This window comes from Bombina bombina, chromosome 1, assembly GCF_027579735.1.
Source record: "Bombina bombina isolate aBomBom1 chromosome 1, aBomBom1.pri, whole genome shotgun sequence".
Taxonomy (NCBI): Eukaryota; Metazoa; Chordata; class Amphibia; order Anura; family Bombinatoridae; genus Bombina; species Bombina bombina.
In genome coordinates this window covers 1,386,418,118-1,386,441,761 of record NC_069499.1, presented here as the reverse complement: position 1 = coordinate 1,386,441,761, position 23,644 = coordinate 1,386,418,118, and the positions used below count along the sequence as shown (strand labels likewise).

The 23,644-nt window shown below is 40.8% G+C and overlaps 1 protein-coding gene across 1 annotated transcript in view; it reads right to left on the bottom strand.

Moving 5' to 3' along the window:
• Positions 1-23,644, bottom strand: part of POLR3C (RNA polymerase III subunit C) — a 97,263-nt gene that overhangs the window by 38,339 nt on the left and 35,280 nt on the right. Inside the window, 2 exon segments of the mRNA XM_053704496.1 lie at positions 7,715-7,795; positions 21,867-21,959. Of these exon segments, the coding sequence (XP_053560471.1) occupies positions 7,715-7,795; positions 21,867-21,959 (174 nt within the window).

Sequence of the window (23,644 nt, the reverse complement as noted above, 5' to 3'; positions counted from 1 at the left end):
GAGAATTATGATCTGTTACTTGTTGCGCTAAAGCTTCTAACCAAAAAGTTGAAGCTGCAGCAACATCCGCTAAAGATATAGCAGGTCTAAGAAGATTACCTGAACACAAGTAAGCTTTTCTTAGAAAGGATTCAATTTTCCTATCTAAAGGATCCTTAAGGAAGTACCATCTGCCGTAGGAATAGTAGTACGCTTAGAAGAGAGTAGAGACAGCCCCATCAACCTTAGGGATTTTGTCCCAAAACTCTAATCTGTCAGATGGCACAGGATATAATTGCTTAAAACGTTTAGAAGGAGTAAATGAATTACCCAAATTATTCCATTCCCTGGAAATTACTTCAGAAATAGCGCCAGGGACAGGAAAAACTTCTGGAATAACTACAGGAGATTTAAAAACCTTATCTAAACGTTTAGATTTAGTATCAAGAGGACTAGAATCCTCAATTTCTAATGCAATTAGGACTTCTTAAAGTAAAGAACGAATAAATTCCATTTTAAATAAATATGAAGATTTATAATTTTTTTAGCGCCAAAAAAGACGCCCACATTATTTGGCGCCTAAATGCTTTTGGCGCCAAAAATGACGCACATCCGGAACGCCGACACTTTTTGGCGCAAAAGAACGTCAAAAATGACGCAAACTTCCGTTGACACGTATGACGCCGGAAACAGAAAAAAATTTTGCGCCAAAAAAGTCAGCGCCAAGAATGACGCAATAAAATGAAGCATTTTCAGTCCCCGCGAGCCTAACAGCCCACAGGGAAAAGTCAAATTTTAAGGTAAGAAAAATATAATTTATGCTTACCTGATAAATTCATTTCTCCTGTAGTGTAGTCAGTCCACGGGTCATCCATTACTTATGGGATTATATCTCCTCCCTAACAGGAAGTGCAAGAGGATCACCCAAGCAGAGCTGCTATATAGCTCCTCCCCTCTACGTCATATCCAGTCATTCGACCGAAACCATACGAGAAAGGAGAAACTATAGGGTGCAGTGGTGACTGGAGTTTAATTAAAATTTAGACCTGCCGTAAAAACAGGGCGGGCCGTGGACTGACTACACTACTGAGAAATGAATTTATCAGGTAAGCATAAATTATATTTTCTCCTGTTAAGTGTAGTCAGTCCACGGGTCATCCATTACTTATGGGATACTAATACCAAAGCTAAAAGTACACGGATGACGGGAGGGACAAGGCAGGATCTTTACACGGAAGGAACCACTGCCTGTAGAACCTTTCTCCCAAAAACAGCCTTCGAAGAAGCAAAAGTGTCAAATTTGTAAAATTTTGAAAAAGTGTGAAGTGAAGACCAAGTTGCAGCCTTGCAAATCTGTTCAACAGAGGCCTCATTCTTAAAGGCCCAAGTGGAAGCCACAGCTCTAGTAGAATGAGCTGTAATCCTTTCAGGGGGCTGCTGTCCAGCAGTCTCATAGGCTAAACGTATTATGCTACGAAGCCAAAAAGAGAGAGAGGTAGCCGAAGCTTTCTGACCTCTCCTCTGTCCAGAATAAACGACAAACAAGGAAGAAGTTTGACGAAAATCTTTAGTTGCCTGCAAATAAAATTTCAGGGCACGGACGACGTCCAGATTGTGCAAAAGTCGTTCCTTTTTTGAAGAAGGATTAGGGCACAATGATGGAACAACAATCTCTTGATTGATATTCTTGTTAGTGACTACCTTAGGTAAGAACCCAGGTTTAGTACGCAGAACTACCTTGTCTGAATGAAAAATCAGATAAGGAGAATCACAATGTAAGGCCGATAACTCAGAGACTCTTCGAGCCGAGGAAATAGCCATTAAAACAGAACTTTCCAAGATAACAGCTTGATATCGATGGAATGAAGGGGTTCAAACGGAACACCTTGCAGAACGTTAAGAACTAAGTTTAAGCTCCACGGTGGAGCAACAGTCTTAAACACAGGCTTAATCCTAGCCAAAGCCTGACAAAAAGCCTGAACGTCTGGAACTTCTGCCAGACGTTTGTGTAAAAGGAAAGACAGAGCTGAAATCTGTCCCTTTAACGAACTAGCAGATAAACCCTTTTCTAAACCCTCTTGTAGAAAAGACAATATCCTAGGAATCCTAACCTTACTCCATGAGTAACTCTTGGATTCGCACCAATATAAATATTTACGCCATATTTTATGGTAAATTTTCCTGGTAACAGGTTCCTAGCCTGTATTAAGGTATCAATCACTGACTCCGAGAATCCACGCTTTGATAGAATCAAGCGTTCAATCTCCATGCAGTCAGCCTCAGAGAAATTAGATTTGGATGTTTGAAAGGACCCTGAATCAGAAGGTCCTGTCTCAGAGGCAGAGACCATGGTGGACAGGACGACATGTCCACTAGATCTGCATACCAGGTCCTCCGTGGCCACGCAGGCGCTATTAGAATCACCGATGCTCTCTCCTGTTTGATCCTGGCAATCAATCGAGGAAGCATTGGGAAAGGTGGAAACACATAAGCCATGTTGAAGACCCAAGGGGCTGTCAGAGCATCTATCAGCACCACTCCCGGGTCCCTGGACCTGGATCCATAACAAGGAAGCTTGGCGTTCTGGCGAGACGCCATGAGATCCAGATCTGGTTTGCCCCAATGATGAAGCAGTTGGGCAAACACCTCCGGATGAAAAGTCTGGCGACTTAGAAAATCCGCCTCCCAGTTCTCCACGCCTGGGATGTGGATCGCTGACAGGTGGCAGGAGTGATACTCTGCCCAGGAAATTATCTTTGAGACTTCCATCATCGCTAGGGAACTCCTTGTTCCTCCTTGATGGTTGATGTAAGCCACAGTCGTGATGTTGTCCGACTGAAACCTGATGAACCTCAGAGTTGCTAACTGAGGCCAAGCCAGAAGAGCATTGAAATTGCTCTTAATTCCAGAATGTTTATTGGAAGGAGTCTCTCCTCCTGAGTCCATGATCCCTGAGCCTTCAGGGAATTCCAGACTGCGCCCCAACCTAGAAGGCTGGCGTCTGTTGTTACAATCGTCCAATCTGGCCTGCGGAAGGACATCCCCTTGGACAGATGTGGCCGAGAAAGCCACCATAGAAGAGAATCTCTGGTCTCTTGATCCAGATTTAGCAGAGGGGACAAATCTGAGTAATTCCCATTCCACTGACTTAGCATGCACAATTGCAGCGGTCTGAGATGCAGGCGCGCAAATGGTACTATGTCCATTGCCGCTACCATTAAGCCGATTACCTCCATGCACTGAGCCACTGACGGGTGTTGAATGCAATGAAGGCCACGGCAAGCATTTATAAGTTTTGTTAACCTGTCCTCCGTCAGGTAAATTTTCATTTCTACAGAATCTATAAGAGTCCCTAGAAAGGGAACTCTTGTGAGTGGCACTAGAGAACTCTTTTCTACGTTCACTTTCCACCCATGCGACCTTAGAAATGCCAGAACTAACTCTGTATGAGACTTGGCAGTTTGGAAACTTGACGCTTGTATCAGAATGTCGTCTAGGTACGGAGCTACCGCTATGCCTCGCGGTCTTAGTACCGCCAGAAGTGAGCCCAGAACCTTTGTAAAGATTCTTGGAGCCGTAGCTAACCCGAAGGGAAGAGCTACAAACTGGTAATGCCTGTTTAGGAAGGCAAATCTTAGATACCGGTAATGATCCTTGTGAATCGGTATGTGAAGGTAGGCATCCTTTAAATCCACTGTGGTCATGTACTGACCCTCTTGGATCATGGGTAAGATGGTTCGAATAGTTTCCATTTTGAACGATGGAACTCTTAGGAATTTGTTTAGGATCTTTAAGTCCAAGATTGGTCTGAAGGTTCCCTCTTTTTTGGGAACGACAAACAGATTTGAATAGAATCCTTGCCCGTGTTCCGATCGCGGAACTGGGTGGATCACTCCCATTAGTAAGAGGTCTTGTACACATCGTAGAAACGCCTCTTTCTTTATCTGGTTTGCTGATAACCTTGAAAGATGAAATCTCCCTTGTGGAGGAGAAGCTTTGAAATCCAGAAGATATCCCTGAGATATGATTTCCAACGCCCAGGGATCCTGGACATCTCTTGCCCAAGCCTGGGCAAAGAGAGAAAGTCTGCCCCCCACTATATCCGTCTCCGGATCGGGGGCCCTCACTTCATGCTGTCTTAGGGGCAGCAGCAGGTTTTCTGGCCTGCTTGCCCTTGTTCCAGGACTGGTTAGGTTTCCAGCCCTGTCTGAAGCGAGCAACAGTTCCTTCCTGTCTTGGAGCGGAGGAAGTTGATGCTGCTCCTGCCTTGAAATTACGAAAGGCACGAAAATTAGACTGTTTAGCCTTTGGTTTGGCCCTGTCTTGAGGCAGGGCATGGCCCTTACCTCCAGTAATGTCAGCGATAATTTCTTTCAAGCCGGGCCCGAATAATATCTGCCCTTTGAAAGGAATATTAAGCAATTTAAATTTAGAAGTCACATCAGCTGACCAGGATTTAAGCCACAGTGCTCTGCGCGCTTGAATGGCGAATCCGGAGTTCTTAGCCGTAAGTTTGGTTAAGTGTACTACGGCATCAGAAATAAATGAATTAGCTAGCTTAAGGGCTTTAAGCTTGTTTATAATCTCATCCAATGGAGCTGTGCTAAGGGTCTCTTCCAGAGACTCAAACCAGAATGCCGCCGCAGCAGTGACAGGTGCGATGCATGCAAGGGGTTGTAATATAAAACCTTGCTGAACAAACATTTTCTTAAGGTAACCCTCTAATTTTTTATCCATTGGATCTGAAAAAGCACAGCTATCCTCCACCAGGATAGTGGTGCGCTTAGCCAAAGTAGAAACTGCTCCCTCCACCTTAGGGACCGTCTGCCATAGGTCCCGTGTGGCGGCGTCTATTGGAAACATTTTTCTAAATATAGGAGGGGGTGAAAAGGGCACACCGGGTCTATCCCACTCCTTGTTAACAATTTCTGTAAGCCTTTTAGGTATAGGAAAAACGTCAGTACACGTCGGTACCGCAAAATATTTATACAGCCTACATACTTTCTCTGGAATTGCAACCGTGTTACAATCATTCAGAGCCGCTAATACCTCCCCTAGTAATACACGGAGGTTCTCAATCTTAAATTTAAAATTTGAAATCTCTGAATCCAGTTTACTTGGATCAGATCCGTCACCCACAGAATGAAGCTCTCCGTCTTCATGTTCTGCAAATTGTGACGCAGTATCAGACATGGCTCTACTATTATCAGCGCACTCTGTTCTTACCCCAGAGTGATCGCGTTTACCTCTTAATTCTGGCAATTTAGATAGTACTTCAGTCATAACATTAGCCATGTCTTGCAAAGTGATTTGTATGGGCCGCCCTGATGTACTTGGCGCCACAATATCACTCACCTCCTGAGCGGGAGGCGAAGGTACTGACACGTGAGGAGAGTTAGTCGGCATAACTTTCCCCTCGTTGTCTGGTGATATTTTCTTAATATATAAAGTTTGACTTTTATTCAAAGTAGCATCTATACATTGAGTGCACAAATTTCTATTGGGCTCCACATTGGCCTTTAAACATAGTGAACAAACAGATTCATCTGTGTCAGACATGTTTAAACAGACTAGCAATAAAACTAGCAAGCTTGGAAAAAAACTTTTAAATAAATTTACAAGCTATATAAAAAACGCTACTGCGCCTTTAAGAAAACATAAAAATGTGACACATTTGAATTAACAATGAACCAAATATGTTAAAACAACCAAATTTTAACAGAAAATGTATAAAGTTAGCAGAGGATTGCACCCACCAGCAAAAGGATGATTAACCCCTTAATACCCAAAACGGATAACAGTTGAAATAATAAACGTTTTTATCACAGTCAAACACACTGTCACAGGTCTGCTGTGACTGATTACCTCCCTCAAAACTAGTTTTGGAGACCCCTGGGCTCTGTAGAGACGTTCTGGATCATGGAGGAAGAAATAGGAAGACTGTGACTAAATTTTAACTGCGCAATAAAGCGCTAAAATAGGCCCCTCCCACTCCTATTACAATAGTGGGGAAGCTCAGTAAACTGTTTTTATGCATAAAAAAAAAAAAAAAACGACAGCCATGTGGTAAAAATCATGCCCATAAAGTTTTATCACCAAGTACCTCAGAAAAAACGATTAACATGCCAGTAAACGTTTTAAATTTGAAAATTATGAAGTGTTATTAATAAACCTGCTGCTAGTCGCTTTCACTGCAGTGTAGGCTCAAATATTACTTTAATATTGACAGTATTTTCTTAGTGAAATTCCATTCCCCAGAAATACCTCAGAGTATACATACATACATATCAGCCTGATACCAGTCGCTACTACTGCATTTAAGGCTGCACTTACATTACATCGGTATTAGCAGTATTTTCTGAGTCAATTCCATTCCTTAGAAAATAATTTACTGCACATACCTCCTTGCAGGTGGACCCTGCATGCTATCCCCTGTTCTGAAGTTACCTCACTCCTCAGAATGGCCGAGAACAGCAAGTGGATCTTAGTTACGACCGCTAAGATCATAGAAAACTCAAGCAGATTCTTCTTCTAATGCTGCTTGAGAACAAACAACACACTCCGGTGCCGTTTAAAATAACAAACTTTTGATTGAAGAATAAAAACTAAGTTTAACACACCACAGTCCTCTCACACGTCCTATCTTTAAGTTAGGTGCAAGAGAATGACTGGATATGACGTAGAGGGGAGGAGCTATATAGCAGCTCTGCTTGGGTGATCCTCTTGCACTTCCTGTTAGGGAGGAGATATAATCCCATAAGTAATGGATGACCCGTGGACTGACTACACTTAACAGGAGAAAAAATGATTTATTCAAATGCATTATCCCAAATATGAAACTGACTGTCTGAAAATAAGGAATGTTGAACATCCTGAGTCAAGGCAAATAAATGTTTGAATACATATATTTAGAACTTTATAAAAAAGTGCCCAACCATAGCTTAGAGTGTCACAGAAAATAAGACTTACTTACCCCAGGACTCTTATCTACATGTTGTAGAAAGCCAAACCAGTACTGAAACGAAAATCAGCAGAGGTAATGGTATATATATATAAGAGTATATCGTCGATCTGAAAAGGGAGGTAAGAGATGAATCTCTACGACCGATAACAGAGAACCTATGAAATAGACCCCGTAGAAGGAGATCATTGAATTCAAATAGGCAATACTCTCCTCACATCCCTCTGACATTCACTGCACGCTGAGAGGAAAACCGGGCTCCAACCTGCTGCGGAGCGCATATCAACGTAGAATCTAGCACAAACTTACTTCACCACCTCCATAGGAGGCAAAGTTTGTAAAACTGATTTGTGGGTGTGGTGAGGGGTGTATTTATAGGCATTTTGAGGTTTGGGAAACTTTGCCCCTCCTGGTAGGAATGTATATCCCATACGTCACTAGCTCATGGACTCTTGCTAATTACATGAAAGAAATTGGTGTATTCTGTCCCTTTAAAAATGTCATGATTCAGATAGAGCATACAATTTCCAAAAACGTTCCAAGTAATTTATATTATCCAAATTTGCACAATCTTTATATCTGCACACTTTGTGAGGCACCGAGCATGTGCAATAGTGCACAGTATATTACCCTCATATATAAACCCATATCCCAACAGATCAGGTCCTCATGTGATCCTCATGTAAATGTATAAATCCCCCCGCAAAGACTATCATCACTAAGTAATTTGATACTTTCCTTCCTTATGACATGATAAGAATACTGAATAATTACCGGGTCATCAGCCAGCAGAGTCAGATACTGGTCAAGTACTTGTTTGGAGATATTATATCCTGTGGGTAGTGATTTAAAGATCTGGAGAAAAAAGGTATATTATCAGTTGTATACACAGAACAATAATAAAAATGAAATATTGTGTGTTTACAAAATGTTTTATCTATCGACCATCCTAGCCCTTTACCCATAACCTCATGTGTTATTACTTTTTTGCCATATCCCAGTAGTTATAACTTATGGCAGTAATCACCTTCTGTTATCGTGTTATAGAATAACATATCAGCCAAGTCTAAACATGTTTAATACACATTAACATCTTGTTTGCTGCAATTGTTTTTCAAAAGCCAGACTCCACCCACCATTTGCATTATTTGGAGAAGCCAATCCAGGCATGAGTCTGTAGACAACAAGGCTAGCCATGGTCATTGTGTTTGTATAAGGTGCATTGTTGTGCAGTTACTATAAAGCAAAAGACAAAACAGAGGGGTGCCTCGTGTGATGAACAACCAAAACAGGTTCAGATGTATAAAGCTGGTGTAGCCAAATGGGTACTCACATTTAACAATTGCACCCTTATGTGCTAGTAGTTACAAGCTGATATCTTGGGGTGTATCAGCTCACCCTCTCCTGGTTCAGAAGACAGACCGGATCATATGCAGAATCCACCGCTCACCCAGATCCTCCAATTAGGCGAAAAGAGCAAAAGGTGCTTGCACTTTTCTCAAGTTTAAAAAATGGTTTATTAAAATCACAATAAAAACAAAAGCAGTGAATGATATTATACTCTGGACATGTTGTATATGTTTTGGTATATTAGTAACATTGTATTGCTAGCCACAATTAGGCTGGTTAACAGTTTACGCGCCCATAAGGGGCATTTTTAGATTTGATTGGCTAACATCTGATTTAAAAGGGTCATTATTTTGTATGGTGCCATATGCCTGATGAAACGGCTGTTCGTCTAGCCGAGAAACGCGTTGCATTTAGGGGGCTTATACTGATGCCCCTATCACTCACTGCTTTTGTTTTTATTGTGATTTTAATAAACCATTTATTAAACTTGAGCAAAGTGCAAGCATCTTTTGACCCTTTCACCTAATTGGAGTATCGCACCTGAGTGAGCGGTGGATTCTGCATATGATCCGGTCTGCCTCTAAGCCAGGAGAGGGTGAGCTGATACACCCCAAGATATCAGCTTGTAACTACTAGCACATAAGGGTGCCATTGTCAAATGTGAGTACCCATTTGGCTACACCAGCTTTGTACATCTGAACCTGTTTTGGTTGTTCTACACATGAGGCACCCCTCTGTTTTGTCTTTTGCTTTATAGTAACATCCGGACTTGTCTGTGAAGAAGAGTGCGGCCACTAATTTCTAATCTCCTGTGGAGGTAATTTGTGACTGTGGAGGGCGATTAGCACTCATCTTGTTTGGGACTTGACCAATATTTTGGTAACCTGTATGGATTGACACATTTGCATTTATTGATCACTTTTGCTGTGTGCACCCCCTCTCTTTATTTTTACTGTGTGTTGTGCAGTTATTGTCTCAAGTCAATTAGGGGGGTATGTAGCAAGGTTAGTGTTGATAAGTCTCAGAGCTTTAAAGGAACATAAAACCCTTCTTGTATGATTCAGATAAAGAATACAATTTTAAGTAACTTTCTAACTTTCTTCTATTATCAAATTTGATTTGTTCTCTTGGTATTCTTTGTTGAAGGATCAGCAATGCACTACTGAGAGGTAGCTGGCCACATCAGGTGAGGCAATGACAAGAGGCATATATGTGCAGCCACCAATCAGAAGCTAGCTCCCAGTAGTGCTTTGCTACTCTTGAGCATACCTAGGTATTTTTTGCAACAAAGCATATTTGATAACAGAAGTATATTGGAAATGTGTTTTAAATGGCATGCTCTAACTGAATCACAAAATAATTTAAGGTTTCATGTCCCTTTAAATGAACATTGCAGAATTAGAAAATCCGTCATTTTCAGAGTGAAATTACATGAAAGGGGACAAAACAAAATCTCAAGGTGTTTACTGTCCCTTTAACCCTTTCCTGCTAAGCCATTTTCACACCCTGTGCTGGATCTATTAATAGTTGTTTGGTTATCATTTCATTTACACATACGTTGCAATGTTTTTTTTCTGTGAGGTATTCATACACATTATACTTTGTTTTTTTTCTCATCGGACCTAGCATTTTTAGAAAATAACTTTAGTTTGCAAAAATATCTTAATATAGGAAAACACCACCATATGAAAAGCAAAAAAATATTCTTCTTCTATGGTCTACATCAGGGGTCAGCAATCTTGGCCCCTAGATGTTTAGGAACTACATTTCCCCATGATGCTGAGACACACTTTAGGCTGTCTGAGCATCATGGGAAATGTAGTTTCAAAACATCTGGGGGCCAAGGTTGCTGAACCCTGGTATACATATGAAATAGCAGCACAGAAGTTATTATTCCCTAAATATTTGAAACCCATTGTTGTCCCATATTCAGCATCAGTTTACCGTCCCAAAAAACAACAAAATTAGGATATTATACCTATATTGTTCAACTCGCAATTTATACAGAAAATTAATTAGTATAAAACTAACCATACAAATATTAGATACATTTTAAAAATGATACAATATTCTTATTTCCCAATGTGGTGGCTTAAACAATGTTGACAATTTATGAATGCGAGTTCCCCTGTCCAAACTCACTCAGTGTAGCAAAAAATATTAAAAAGCAAAACACATAAAACAGTTATACATTCTCCTAGTTCTCCCATTTATTTTGATTCTTAAAAAACGTCATTATTTCAGACAACACAATAAAATGAGGCTAGAGGTTCCCAAAACAAACAGGATTACTTTAGAGACCATCCTGGAGTCAGCTGGCTTGTAAAGTCATCAGCTAAGGTGATGACTTTAGAATGATTAGCAGATTAACTTACTGATTAGAGTCATTCAGTAGCTGTTTATGCTTATGAAGTAGAGTCATCTCATTTAAATATTTCGGCCTGTGGGCACACTTCAGGATGGCTTCTGATGACTAGTCTGGAACCATCTATTGTTTCAAAATGACTCCAGGAAGATCGTCCTTTTCTTTACTAGGGTTACTGCTAGTTTGTTATTATTACTATGACGATCCCTTGATAGCTATAAAGACATGATACGTTTATAAAGGCCTCTTAACAATTGCCAGAACTCCCAAAATACAACCAATGCTGTCAGCTGGCAGCATGACGTACGCAGGATCTCTAATTTGAAAGCCCAAGATTGTTGCTTTTAAATAAGGGGTCTAAAGTTTGTTAGGAGAAAAAGGAGAAACCATAGAGTGCAGTGGTGACTGTAGTTTAAACAAGAAATTTTAACCTGACTTAATTGCCAGGGCTGCCGTGGACTGGATACACCGCAAGAGAAAGTAATTTATCAGGTAAGCATAAATTCTGTTTTCTCTTGCAAGGTGTATCCAGTCCACGGATTCATCCTTACTTGTGGGATACCAATACCAAAGCTTTAGGACACGGATGAAGGGAGGGAACAAGACAGGTAACCTAAACGGAAGGCACCACTGCTTGCAAAACCTTTCTCCCAAAAATAGCCTCCGAAGAAGCAAAAGTATCGAATTTGTAAAATTTGGCAAAAGTATGCAGTGAAGACCAAGTCGCTGCCTTACAAATCTGTTCAACAGAAGCCTCATTCTTGAAAGCCCATGTGGAAGCCACAGCTCTGGTGGAATAAGCTGTAATTCGTTCAGGAGGCTGCATCGGATGATGCTTTTCAGCCAGAAGGAAAGAGAGGTAGCAGTCACTTTCTGACCTCTCCTCTTACCAGAATTAACGACAAACAAGGATGATGTTTGTCTGAAATCTTTAGTTGCTTGTAAATAGAATTTCAAAGCACGAACCACATCAAGATTGTGTAAAAGCCGTTCCTTCTTAGAAGCTGTATTAGGACACAGGGAAGGAACAATGATTTCCTGGTTAATATTCTTATTAGAAACAACTTTAGGAAGAAAACCAGGTTTGGTACGCAAAACTACCTTATCTGCATGGAACACCAGATAGGGTGAATTACACTGCAAAGCAGACAATTCTGAAACTCTTTGAGCAGAAGATATAGCTACCAAAATCAAAACTTTCCAAGATAACTTAATATCTATGGAATGTAAAGGTTCAAACGGAACCCCTTGAAGAACTGAAAGAACCAAATTTAGACTCCATGGAGGAGCCAAAGGTCTATAGACAGGCTTGATTCTGACTAAAGCCTGTGCAAACGCTTGAACGTCTGGTACTTCTGCCAGACGCTTGTGTAAAAGGATAGACAGAGCGGATATCTGTCCCTTTAAGGAACTAGCTGACGAACCTCTCTCCAATCCTTCTTGGAGAAAAGACAATATCCTTGGAATCCTAATCTTACTCCACGAGAAACCCTTGGATTCACACCAAAAAAGATATTTCCGCCATATCTTATGGTAAATTTTCCTGGTGACAGGCTTTCTAGCCTGGATCAGAGTATCTATGACTGATTCAGAGAACCCACGCTTGGATAGAATTAAGTGTTCAATCTCCAAGCAGTCAGCTGCAGAGAAACTAGATTTGGATGCTTGAATGGACCCTGTATTAGAAGATCCTGCCTCGGTGGCAGTGTCCATGGTGGGACAGATGACATGTCCACTAGGTCTGCATACCAAGTCCTGCGTGGCCACGCAGGCGCTATCAGAATTACCGAAGCCTTCTCCTGTTTGATTCTGGCTATCAGCCGAGGGAGAAGGGGAAACGGTGGAAAGACATAAGCTAGACTGAAGGACCAAGGCGCTACTAGAGCATCTATCAATGCCGCCTTGGGGTCCCTGGACCTGGATCCGTAAAGAGGAAGTTTGGTGTTCTGACGGGAGGCCATCAGATCCAATTCTGGAATGCCCCATAGCTGGGTCAGCTGAGCAAAAACCTCCGGGTGAAGTTCCCACTCCCCCGGGCGAAAAGTCTGACGACTTAGGAAATCCGCTTCCCAGTTGTCTACTCCTGGGATGTGAATTGCAGATAGATGGCAAGAGTGATCCTCCGCCCACCTGATTATTTTGGTTACTTCCTTCATCGCTAAGGAACTCTTTGTTCCTCCCTGATGATTGATGTATGCTACAGTCGTGATGTTGTCCGACTGAAATCTGATGAATTTGGCCGTCGCTAGCTGAGGCCATGCTTGGAGCGTGTTGAATATTGCTCTAAGTTCCAAAATGTTTATCGGGAGAAGAGACTATTCCCGAGACCATGGGCCCTGAGCTTTCAGGGAGTCCCAGACCGCGCCCCAGCCTAACAGACTGGCGTCGGTCGTTACAATGATCAACTCCAGTCTGCAGAAGCACATTCCCTGAGACAGGTGATCCTGAGACAACCACCAGAGAAGAGAATCTCTGGTTTTCTGGTCCAGTTGTATCTGAGGAGACAAATCTGCATAATCTCCATTCCACTGTTTGAGCATGCACAGTTGCAGTGGTCTGAGATGTATTCGAGCAAAAGGGACTACGTCCATTGCCGCTACCATTAATCCGATTACCTCCATGCACTGAGCTACAGATGGCCGAGGAATGGAATGAAGAACTCGGCAAGTAGTTAAAAGCTTTAACTTTCTGACCTCCGTCAGAAAAATTTTCATTTCTACCAAGTCTATTAATGTTCCCAGGAAGGGAACCCTTGTGAGCGGAGACAGATAACTTTTTTCGATGTTCACCTTCCACCCGTGAGACCTTAGAAAGGCCAGAACAAACTCCGTATGAGCCTTGGCTCTGGGAAAAGATGAAGCCTCTATTAAGATGTCGTCCAAATAAGGTGCTACTGCAATGCCCCACGGTCTTAATACCGCCAGAAGGGACCCTAGCACTTTTGTGAAAATTCTGGGAGCGGTGGCCAACCCGAAGGGAAGGGCCACGAACTGGTAATGCTTGTCCAGAAAGGCGAACCTTAGGAACTGATGATGATCTTTGTGGATAGGAATATGTAGGTACGCATCCTTTAGATCCACGGTAGTCATATATTGACCTTCCTGGATCATAGGTAAGATTGTTCGGATGGTCTCCATCTTGAATGATGGAACTCTGAGGAATTTGTTTAGAATTTTTAGATCCAGGATTGGTCTGAAAGTTCCCTCCTTTTTGGGAACCACAAACAGGTTTGAGTAAAAACCCAGTCCTTGTTCTGTAATTGGAACTGGATATATCACTCCCATCTTGAGTAGATCTTCTACACAGTGTAAGAACGCCTCTTTCTTTGTCTGGTCTGAAGACAGACGAAAAATGTGGAACCTTCCCCTTGGAGGGTAGTCCTTGAATTCTAGAAGATATCCCTGAGTAACAATCTCTAATGCCAAGGGATCGGGAACATCTCTTGCCCAAGCCTGAGCGAAGAGAGAGAGTCTTCCCCCTACCAGATCCGGTCCCGGATCGGGGGCTACCCCTTCATGCTGTCTTAGTAGCAGCTGCAGGCTTCGTGGCCTGTTTACCCTTGTTCCAGCCCTGCAAAGGCTTCCAGGTTGCCTTGGGCTGTGAAGCGTTACCCTCTTGCTTTGCGGTTGCAGAGGTTGAAGCAGGACCGCTCCTGAAGTTGCGAAAGGAACGAAAATTAGCCTTATTTTTAGCCTTAAAAGGCCTATCTTGCGGGAGAGCATGGCCCTTACCCCCGATGATATCCGAAATAATCTCTTTCAACTCGGGCCCGAAAAGGGTCTTTCCTTTGAAAGGGATATTTAGCAATTTTGTTTTGGACGACACGTCAGCCGACCATGACTTGAGCCAAAGCGCTCTGCGCGCCATAATGGCGAAACCAGAATTTTTCGCCGCTAACTTAGCTAATTGCAAAGCGGCATCTGTGATAAATGAATTAGCCAGCTTTAGAGCATTAATTCTATCCATGACTTCGTCATATGAAGTCTCCCTCTGGAGCGACTCCTCCAGCGCCTCAAACCAAAAAGCCGCTGCAGTAGTTACAGGAATAATGCAGGCAATAGGTTGGAGAAGGAAACCTTGTTGAACAAATATTTTCTTTAGTAAACCTTCTAATTTTTTATCCATAGGATCTTTGAAAGCACAACTGTCTTCAATTGGTATGGTTGTGCGCTTGGCTAGTGTTGAAACTGCCCCCTCTACCTTAGGGACCGTCTGCCATGCGTCCCGCCTGGGATCAGTTATGGGGAACATTTTCTTAAAGATAGGGGGGGGAACAAAAGGTACACCTGGTCTCTCCCACTCCCTAGCAACAATATCCGCCACCCTCTTAGGGATCGGAAACGCATAAGTGTATACAGGGACTTCTAGATATTTGTCCATTTTACACAATTTCTCTGGGACCACCATAGGGTCACAATCATCCAGAGTTGATAAAACCTCCCTAACCAATACGCAGAGGTGTTCCAATTTAAATTTAAACGCTAGTGAATCTGATTCTGCCCGCTGAGAAACTTTTCCTGAGTCAGAAATTTCTCCCTCAGATATTACATCCCTCGCCCCTACTTCTGAGTGTTGTGAGGGTACATCAGATAAACCTCCCAAAGCTTCCGCCTGCTCCTCATCTGTTCTCAAGACAGAGCTATCACGCTTTTTAGGGAAAACTGGCAGTTTGGAAAGAAAGGCTGCAAGGGAATTATCCATGACTGCCGCTAGTTGTTGTAATGTAATAGGTGCCAAAGCACTAGAGGTACTAGGTATCGCTTGAGCGGGCGTAACTGGTGATGACACATGGGGAGAGGAAGGCGGACTATCCTCATTACCTTCAGTCAAAGAATCATCTAGGGTTATATTTTTAAGTGACACAATATGATCTTTAAAGTGTATAGACACATTAGTGCACTTGGGACACATTCTGAGTGGGGGTTCCACCATGGCTTCTGAACACATAGAACAAGGCTTTTCCTTAGTGTCAGACATGTTTAACAGATTAGTATTATACACAAGCAGGCTTGGAAAAAACACTTTATCAAGTAAAAACACAATTTGCAATAAATGGTACTGTGCCTTTAAGAAATAAAAAGCGCACACAATTTTACAAAACGGTGAAAAATGAACCAAATCTCTTGAAATTTTCACAGTATGTGCCTAATGCTTCAATATGAATACCCAAACCGGAGCCGCCTAAAGCAAACAACCGGTTAATAAACTACAGCACCTTGCCATAGCAGCCTGCTGTGGCCCTACCTTCCCTTAAGTATTGGATTTGAGAAAAGCAAGCCTCTTGAAGTTCTCTAAGCAGTCTCTGGACCCATGTGAAACAGCATGCAAAGAATATGTCAGAATAAACTGCGCAACTGAGGCGCAAAATTAGGCCCCTCCCACTCCACAGCTGTGGGGCCTTCAGAACCCAATTTATGTGACTAAAACCCTGAATAAACACATCAAAAGTGCTTTAAAAGTGTCAATAATGAGTATTTTGTTAATTAAAATAATCGATTGCCCTGCCAAAGTGATAATCAGTCTATTGAGCCCTCTTAAATAAGCCTCTAGTTCTATACAAAGTCTCAGAACATGGCTTACCCTTCCCACATGGGGATTCTTGTCAGTCTTCTAGCATTATCTTGTCTTGACTAGAAAAAATATGACTGAAACATACCTCAAAGCAATTAAGCCTGCAAACTGTTCCCCCAACTGAAGTTTTCTGGTACTCCTCAGTCCTGTGTGGGAACAGCAATGGATTTTAGTTACAACATGCTAAAATCATTTTCCTCTCAGCAGAATTCTTCATCACATTTCTGCCAGAGAGTAAATAGCACAAACCGGTACCATTTAAAAATAACAAACTTTTGATTGAAGATATAAAACTACAAATCTAACACCACATTCACTTTACCCTCCCGTGGAGATGCCCTATCTGTTAAAGCGGCAAAGAGAATGACTGGGGGGCGGAGCTAGAGGGGGAGCTATATGGACAGCTTTGCTGTGTGCTCTCTTTGCCACTTCCTGTGGGGAATGAGAATATCCCACAAGTAAGGATGAATCCGTGGACTGGATACACCTTGCAAGAGAAATAAGGGTAATAAGGTGAATAATTATATCTAGAAAAGCACAAACATTGAATTAAAAATGTACTACCTAATAATAATACATAATAATGTTTGGGGGCATTTGGAGGGGCACTGTCTTCACTGCACCAATGAACCAGCCATCACTAATGAGGGATCTACTAGTTTCTGATCTTAGTGGCAGATTACGGACTGACAGAAATAAAGATGGTGCTCTTTTAAGCGGATCGATTCTGCCCAAAGAAAGAATTCCCCTGGTTTAGGTTTAAACTGGAAATGACTGAAAACAGACTTCGGTAAATGCAAAGGGAAACTTCCCTGGTCTTGCATGATTACCTTTCATTCATCCATCTATGTCTTCTTTAGCATATGGTCACTGACGCCCCTCATCTGACAACTTTCACAACAGATTGAAGTTCAATTGTCAAGATGGACCTAGATATCCAGTAAGTAACTAAGGGGCAGTTATCTAAAGGTCTCTGGGCTGGTGAGATTCTATAAGAATACTCGCCAGTCCTATTTCACTGGTGGAATTATATAAAGCCACTTTTTACCCTGAAAACACTAAGGGGCATATACTGCATTTTCGTATGGGAAGGAGATGCATCCATTGCAAAATCGAACAATTAAAATCGTAATTTAAAAATCATCAAAAACTAATAATATAACCATTGACACAAAAATGCGCAGGAAAAAAAATTGGATTGTTAAGACGAATCAAATTTTATCCATTAAAATTGTATTTTATAAAAAAATTTTTACAATGTTCATGTAAATTAAACAAGAATACAAATAAAAACAGCAAAATCATAAATTAAGTACACAGGATGCACAAAAAACAATTAGGCCTAGATTTAGAGTTTGGCGGTAGCCGTCAAAAACCAGCGTTAGAGGCGCTGGTTTTGGGCTACCGCCGGTATTTGGAGTCAGTCAGGAAAGGGTCTAACGCTCACTTTCCAGCCGCGACTTTTCCATACCGCAGATCCCCTTACGTCAATTGCGTATCCTATCTTTTCAGAATTCTAACGACAAAACTCCAGCCGCAGAAAAAAGTCAGTAGTTAAGAGCTTTCTGGGCTAACGCCGGTTTATAAAGCTCTTAACTACTGTGCTCTAATGTACACTAACACCCATAAACTACCTATGTATCCCTAAACCGAGGTCCCCCCACATCGCCGCCACTCTATTACATTTTTTAACCCCTAATCTGCCGACCGCCACCTACGTTATACTTATGTACCCCTAATCTGCTGCTCCTAACACCACCGACCCCTATATTATATTTATTAACCCCTAACCTGCCCCCCACAACGTCGCCGTCAGCTACCTACAATAATTAACCCCTAATCTGCCGACTGCAAAGAGCCGCCACCTACGTTATCCTTATGTACCCCTAATCTGCTGCCCCTAACACCGCCGACCCCTATATTATATTTATTAACCCCTAATCTGCCCCCCTCAACATCGCCTCCACCTGCCTACACTTATTAACCCCTAATCTGCCGAGCGGACCGCACCGCTACTATAATAAAGTTATTAACCCCTAATCCGCCTCACTCCCGCCTCAATAACCCTATAATAAATAGTATTAACCCCTAATCTGCCCTCCCTAACATCGCCAACACCTAACTTCAATTATTAACCCCTAATCTGCCGACCGAATCTCGCTGCTACTGTAATAAATGGATTAACCCCTAAAGCTAAGTCTAACCCTAACACTAACACCCCCCTAAGTTAAATATAATTTAAATCTAACGAAATAAATTAACTCTTATTAAATAAATTATTCCTATTTAAAGCTAAATACTTACCTGTAAAATAAACCCTAATATAGCTACAATATAAATTATAATTATATTATAGCTATTTTAGGATTTATATTTATTTTACAGGTAACTTTGTATTTATTTTAACCAGGTACAATAGCTATTAAATAGTTAAGAACTATTTAATAGCTAAAATAGTTAAAATAATTACAAAATTACCTGTAAAATAAATCCTAACCTAAGTTACAATTAAACCTAACACTACACTATCAATAAATTAATTAAATAAAATACCTACAATTACATACAATTAAACCTAACACTACACTATCAATACATTAATTAAATACAATACCTACAAATAACTACAATTAAATAAACTAACTAAAGTACAAAAAATAAAAAAGAACTAAGTTACAAAAAATAAAAAAATATTTACAAACATTAGAAAAATATTACAACAATTTTAAACTAATTACACCTACTCTAAGCCCCCTAATAAAATTACAAAGCCCCCCAAAATAAAAAAATGCCCTACCCTATTCTAAATTAAAAAAGTTCAAAGCTCTTTTACCTTACCAGCCCTGAACAGGGCCCTTTGCGGGGCATGCCCCAAGAAATTCAGCTCTTTTGCCTGTAAAAAAAGACATACAATACCCCCCCCCCCAACATTACAACCCACCACCCACATACCCCTAATCTAACCCAAACCCCCCTTAAATAAACCTAACACTAAGCCCCTGAAGATCTTCCTACCTTATCTTCACCTCGCCGGGTATCACACCGATCGGTCCTGGCTCCAAAATCTTCATCCAACCCAAGCGGGGGCTGGCGATCCATAATCCTGCGGCTGAAGAGGTCCAGAAGAGGCTTCAAAGTCTTCATCCTATCCGGGAAGAAGAGGCGATCCAGACCGGCAACCATCTTGATCCAAGCGGCATCTTCTCTCTTCATCCAATGAGGAACGGCTCCATCGTGAAGACCTCCAGCGCGGATCAATCTTCTTCCGACGACGTCCAACTGAAGAATGACGGTTCCTTTAAGGGACGTCATCCAAGATGGCGTCCCTCGAATTCCGATTGGCTGATAGGATTCTATCAGCCAATCGGAATTAAGGTAGGAAAATTCTGATTGACTGATGGAATCAGCCAATCAGAATCAAGTTCAATCCGATTGGCTGATCCGATCAGTCAATCAGATTGAGCTTGCATTCTATTGGCTGATCGGAACAGCCAATAGAATGCGAGCTCAATCTGATTGGCTGATCGGAACAGCCAATAGAATTGTAACTTAGGTTAGGATTTATTTTACAGGTAATTTTGTAATTATTTTAACTATTTTAGCTATTAAATAGTTCTTAACCATTTAATAGCTATTGTACCTGGTTAAAATAAATACAAAGTTACCTGTAAAATAAATATAAATCCTAAAATAGCTATAATATAATTATAATTTATATTGTAGCTATATTAGGATTTATTTTACAGGTAAGTATTTAGCTTTAAATAGGAATAATTTATTTAATAAGAGTTAATTTATTTCGTTAGATTTAAATTATATTTAACTTAGGGGGGTGTTAGTGTTAGGGTTAGACTTAGCTTTAGGGGTTAATACATTTATTAGAATTGCGGTGAGCTCCAGTCAGCAGATTAGGGGGTAATGTTTGAAGTTAGGTGTTGGCAATGTTAGGGAGGGCAGATTAGGGGTTAATACTATTTATTATAGGGTTATTGAGGCGGGAGTGAGGCGGATTAGGGGTTAATAACTTTATTATAATAGCGGTGCGGTCCGCTCTGCAGATTAGGGGTTAATAAGTGTAGGCAGGTGGAGGCGACGTTGTGGGGGGCAGATTAGGGGTTAATAAATATAATATAGGGGTCGGCGGTGTTAGGGGCAGCAGATTAGGGGTACATAGGGATAATGTAAGTAGCGGCGGTTTATGAAGCAGCAGATTAGGGGTTAAAAAAATATGCAGGTGTCAGCGATAGCGGGGGCGGCAGATTAGGGGTTAATAAGTGTAAGGTTAGGGGTGTTTAGACTCGGGGTACATGTTAGAGTGTTAGGTGCAGACGTAGGAAGTGTTTCCCCATAGCAAACAATGGGGCTGCGTTAGGAGCTGAACGCGGCTTTTTTGCAGGTGTTAGGTTTTTTTTCAGCTCAAACAGCCCCAGTTGTTTGTTAGAAAGTTGTACTTAAAAGTACAAAATACATAAAAAGGGCTGGACATAGGCGTTTCTCTCATATCCCAGCATAATTCTGTAAACATTTCCACCCTTCAGTTCTCCCTGTTTCTTCTCACAAATGAAAAGGTGGCGAGGTTGTGACAAAATACTCAAAATACTCAAAATACCCTTATAGAAAAACACGTGCATATGAAAATATTGACTGCAGGATTTCATTTTAAAGTGCACCCCCTGCTCACTGCGAACTTCGCCCTACACAGCAAAGTTTTACTTTCCAGCAAGCTCCATTAAGTTAAATAGGAGACATCTTGGCACTCGCAGGGACTGCCCCTTTTTAAAGATAATTCCACCAGGGCAGCCCATCCGAGGGTCGGCGTAGAAAAACAACGTCTGACCTGGCGAGAATTAGATAATCATACCTTAAAGGGACAGTCTACCATAGAATTGTTATTGTTTTAAAAGATAGATAATCCCTTTATTACCCATTCCCCAGTTTTGCATAAACAACACAGTTATATTAATATACTTTTTACCTCTGTGATTACCTTGTATCTAGGAACCTTCTTCCAGCCCCCTGATCACATGACTGTGACTGTTTATTATCTATTGTCTTAAATTTAGCATTGTTTTGTGCTAAATCTTAAATAACCCCCTGTGCCTGAACACAGTGTTACCTATATGGCCCACATGTACTTTCTGTCTCTTTGTATTGAAAAGAGATTTAAAAAGCATGTGATTAGAGGCAGCCCTCAAAGGCTTAGAAATTAGCATATGAGCCTACCTATGTTTAGTAAAAACTAAGAATACCAAGAGAAAAAAGCAAATTTGATGATAAAAGTAAATTGGAAAGTTGATTAAAATTAAAAGTCCTATCTGAATAATGAAAGTTTAATTTATACTAGACTGTCCCTTTAAGTAATGTTAAATATTGCACTTTACATTTGGAAACTGAATTTGTATCAGGCCATTTATCAAACTAATTTCAACGGCCTACAATATAAACCCTTAAATGATAAAATAACCTTGCCAGGTAAGACAATAACAAATATGTCATCACTAACGGCTTATTTCCAAGTGTTGTTACAGTAAAATGTGAGAAGAAAGAACTGCTGAATTCCATTTACAGCTTGCAATTAAGGACAAAATGAATTATTAAATATCTATTGTAACTTCTTAATATGAAATGGTTTTCACCTACCTCATTGGAGGACAGCGGCTGCGTATATGCTGCATTGGAAGATGTGGTGATCTCACTCATCCTCAGCATTGTCCGGACTATTTCACTACTAGTCTAGAATGAACCAAAGATAAAGTAGATTATAATTCTCTAACTCACAGTCACTCATTAACTATAAAATGCTGCGCAGAAAGCTAGAGCATTACAGAGCTATACCAGACTCAACATAGAAATAAATAGAAGGTCACATTTCATAAACAGAAAAAAAGAAATAAAGAAAATCAAAAATGAAGAACCAGAAATGAAACATGGAATAACCTGGAGATATGTCACAAACGATAGCACTACTATTCAGATTTCATTTTCTGTGAAACAAACCATTCACTCAACAATGCTATTTTCCTTTGAGTAAGTTGGGAACCATTGCTTAAAGGGATACAGTACTCAGAAATGTATATAGTTTTGCCCGAAGAAATGTTAATTAAAAGGAACATAAAACACATTTTTCTTTGAGGATTCAGATAGAACGTACAGTTTATAAAAACTTTCCAATTTACTTGTATTATAAAAGTTGGTTCATTCTCTTGGTAGCCTTTGAAACAGCAGTGCACTACTGGGAGCTAGCTGAACACAGGTGAGCCAATGATTAGAGGCATGTATGTGTAGAGGCTCATATGTGCAATCACCAATCAACTAGTAGTGTATTGCTGCTCCTGAGTCTACTGGGGTCAACTTTTCAACAAAGGATACTAAAAGAACAAAGCAGATGAGATACTAGAAGTATATTTTGAAAGAACAATTTTGGGTTTTATGTAGTATTGAAAGCTGTTTAAGCTGAATTTGAAATTAATAGAGTAGTGTTATCTGTGTATGTCCTACTAATTATAAGTAGGGTTGCGCCGATACCGATACTAGTATAGGTGCCGATACCAAGTATTTGCATGAGTACTTGTACTTGTGCAAATGCTCCGAGACTTAAACCGATACCTCCACATCCTACTCATATGCCATCTTGTGGCGTTTTTTCAAACTGCATGTTCCCATTTCATTTTAAGCTGGAGTGGAGACTTAAAGGGACAGTCAACAACAGAATTTTTGTAGTCTTAAAAGATAGATAATCCCTTAATTACTAATTCCCCCAGTTTTGCATAACCAACACAGTTATAATTATACATGTTTTACCTCTGTAATTACCTTGTATCTAAGCCTCAGCAGACTGCCCCCTTATTTCAGTTCTTTTGACAGACTTGCATTTTAGCCTATCAGAGCTGTCTCCATGGTAAATTCCCGAGCATGAGCTCAACGTTATCTATATGAAACACATGAACTAATGCCCTCTAGTGGTGAAAAACTATCAAAATGCATTTAGATTAGAGGCGGCCTTCAAGGTCTAAGAAATTAGCATATGAACCTCCTAGGTTTAGCTTTCAACTATGAATACCGAGAGAACAAAGCAAAATTGGTGATAAAAGTAAATTGGAAAGTTGTTTAAAATTACATGCCCTATCTGAATCATGAAAGTTTTTATTGGACTTGACTGTCCCTTTAACTAAAAATGTTTCAGAGGTGGTAGAAGAACCAATCAAGTGTGTAGAATGGAATGAGGATAGAAATAATTTTCAGGAAGATGTGAACGGTTGTTTAGATGTCAGGTAATAAACTTCAACCATAGTTGTGACAAATGGAAACTGAAGTGGAGGAAAACCTTGCTGGTCTATCAGACACAACTGGTAATGTCCATTGGAGACACTGCAAGTGGATGATTCAATTTGTGATTCCATAAGAGTAGGTATGAAAAA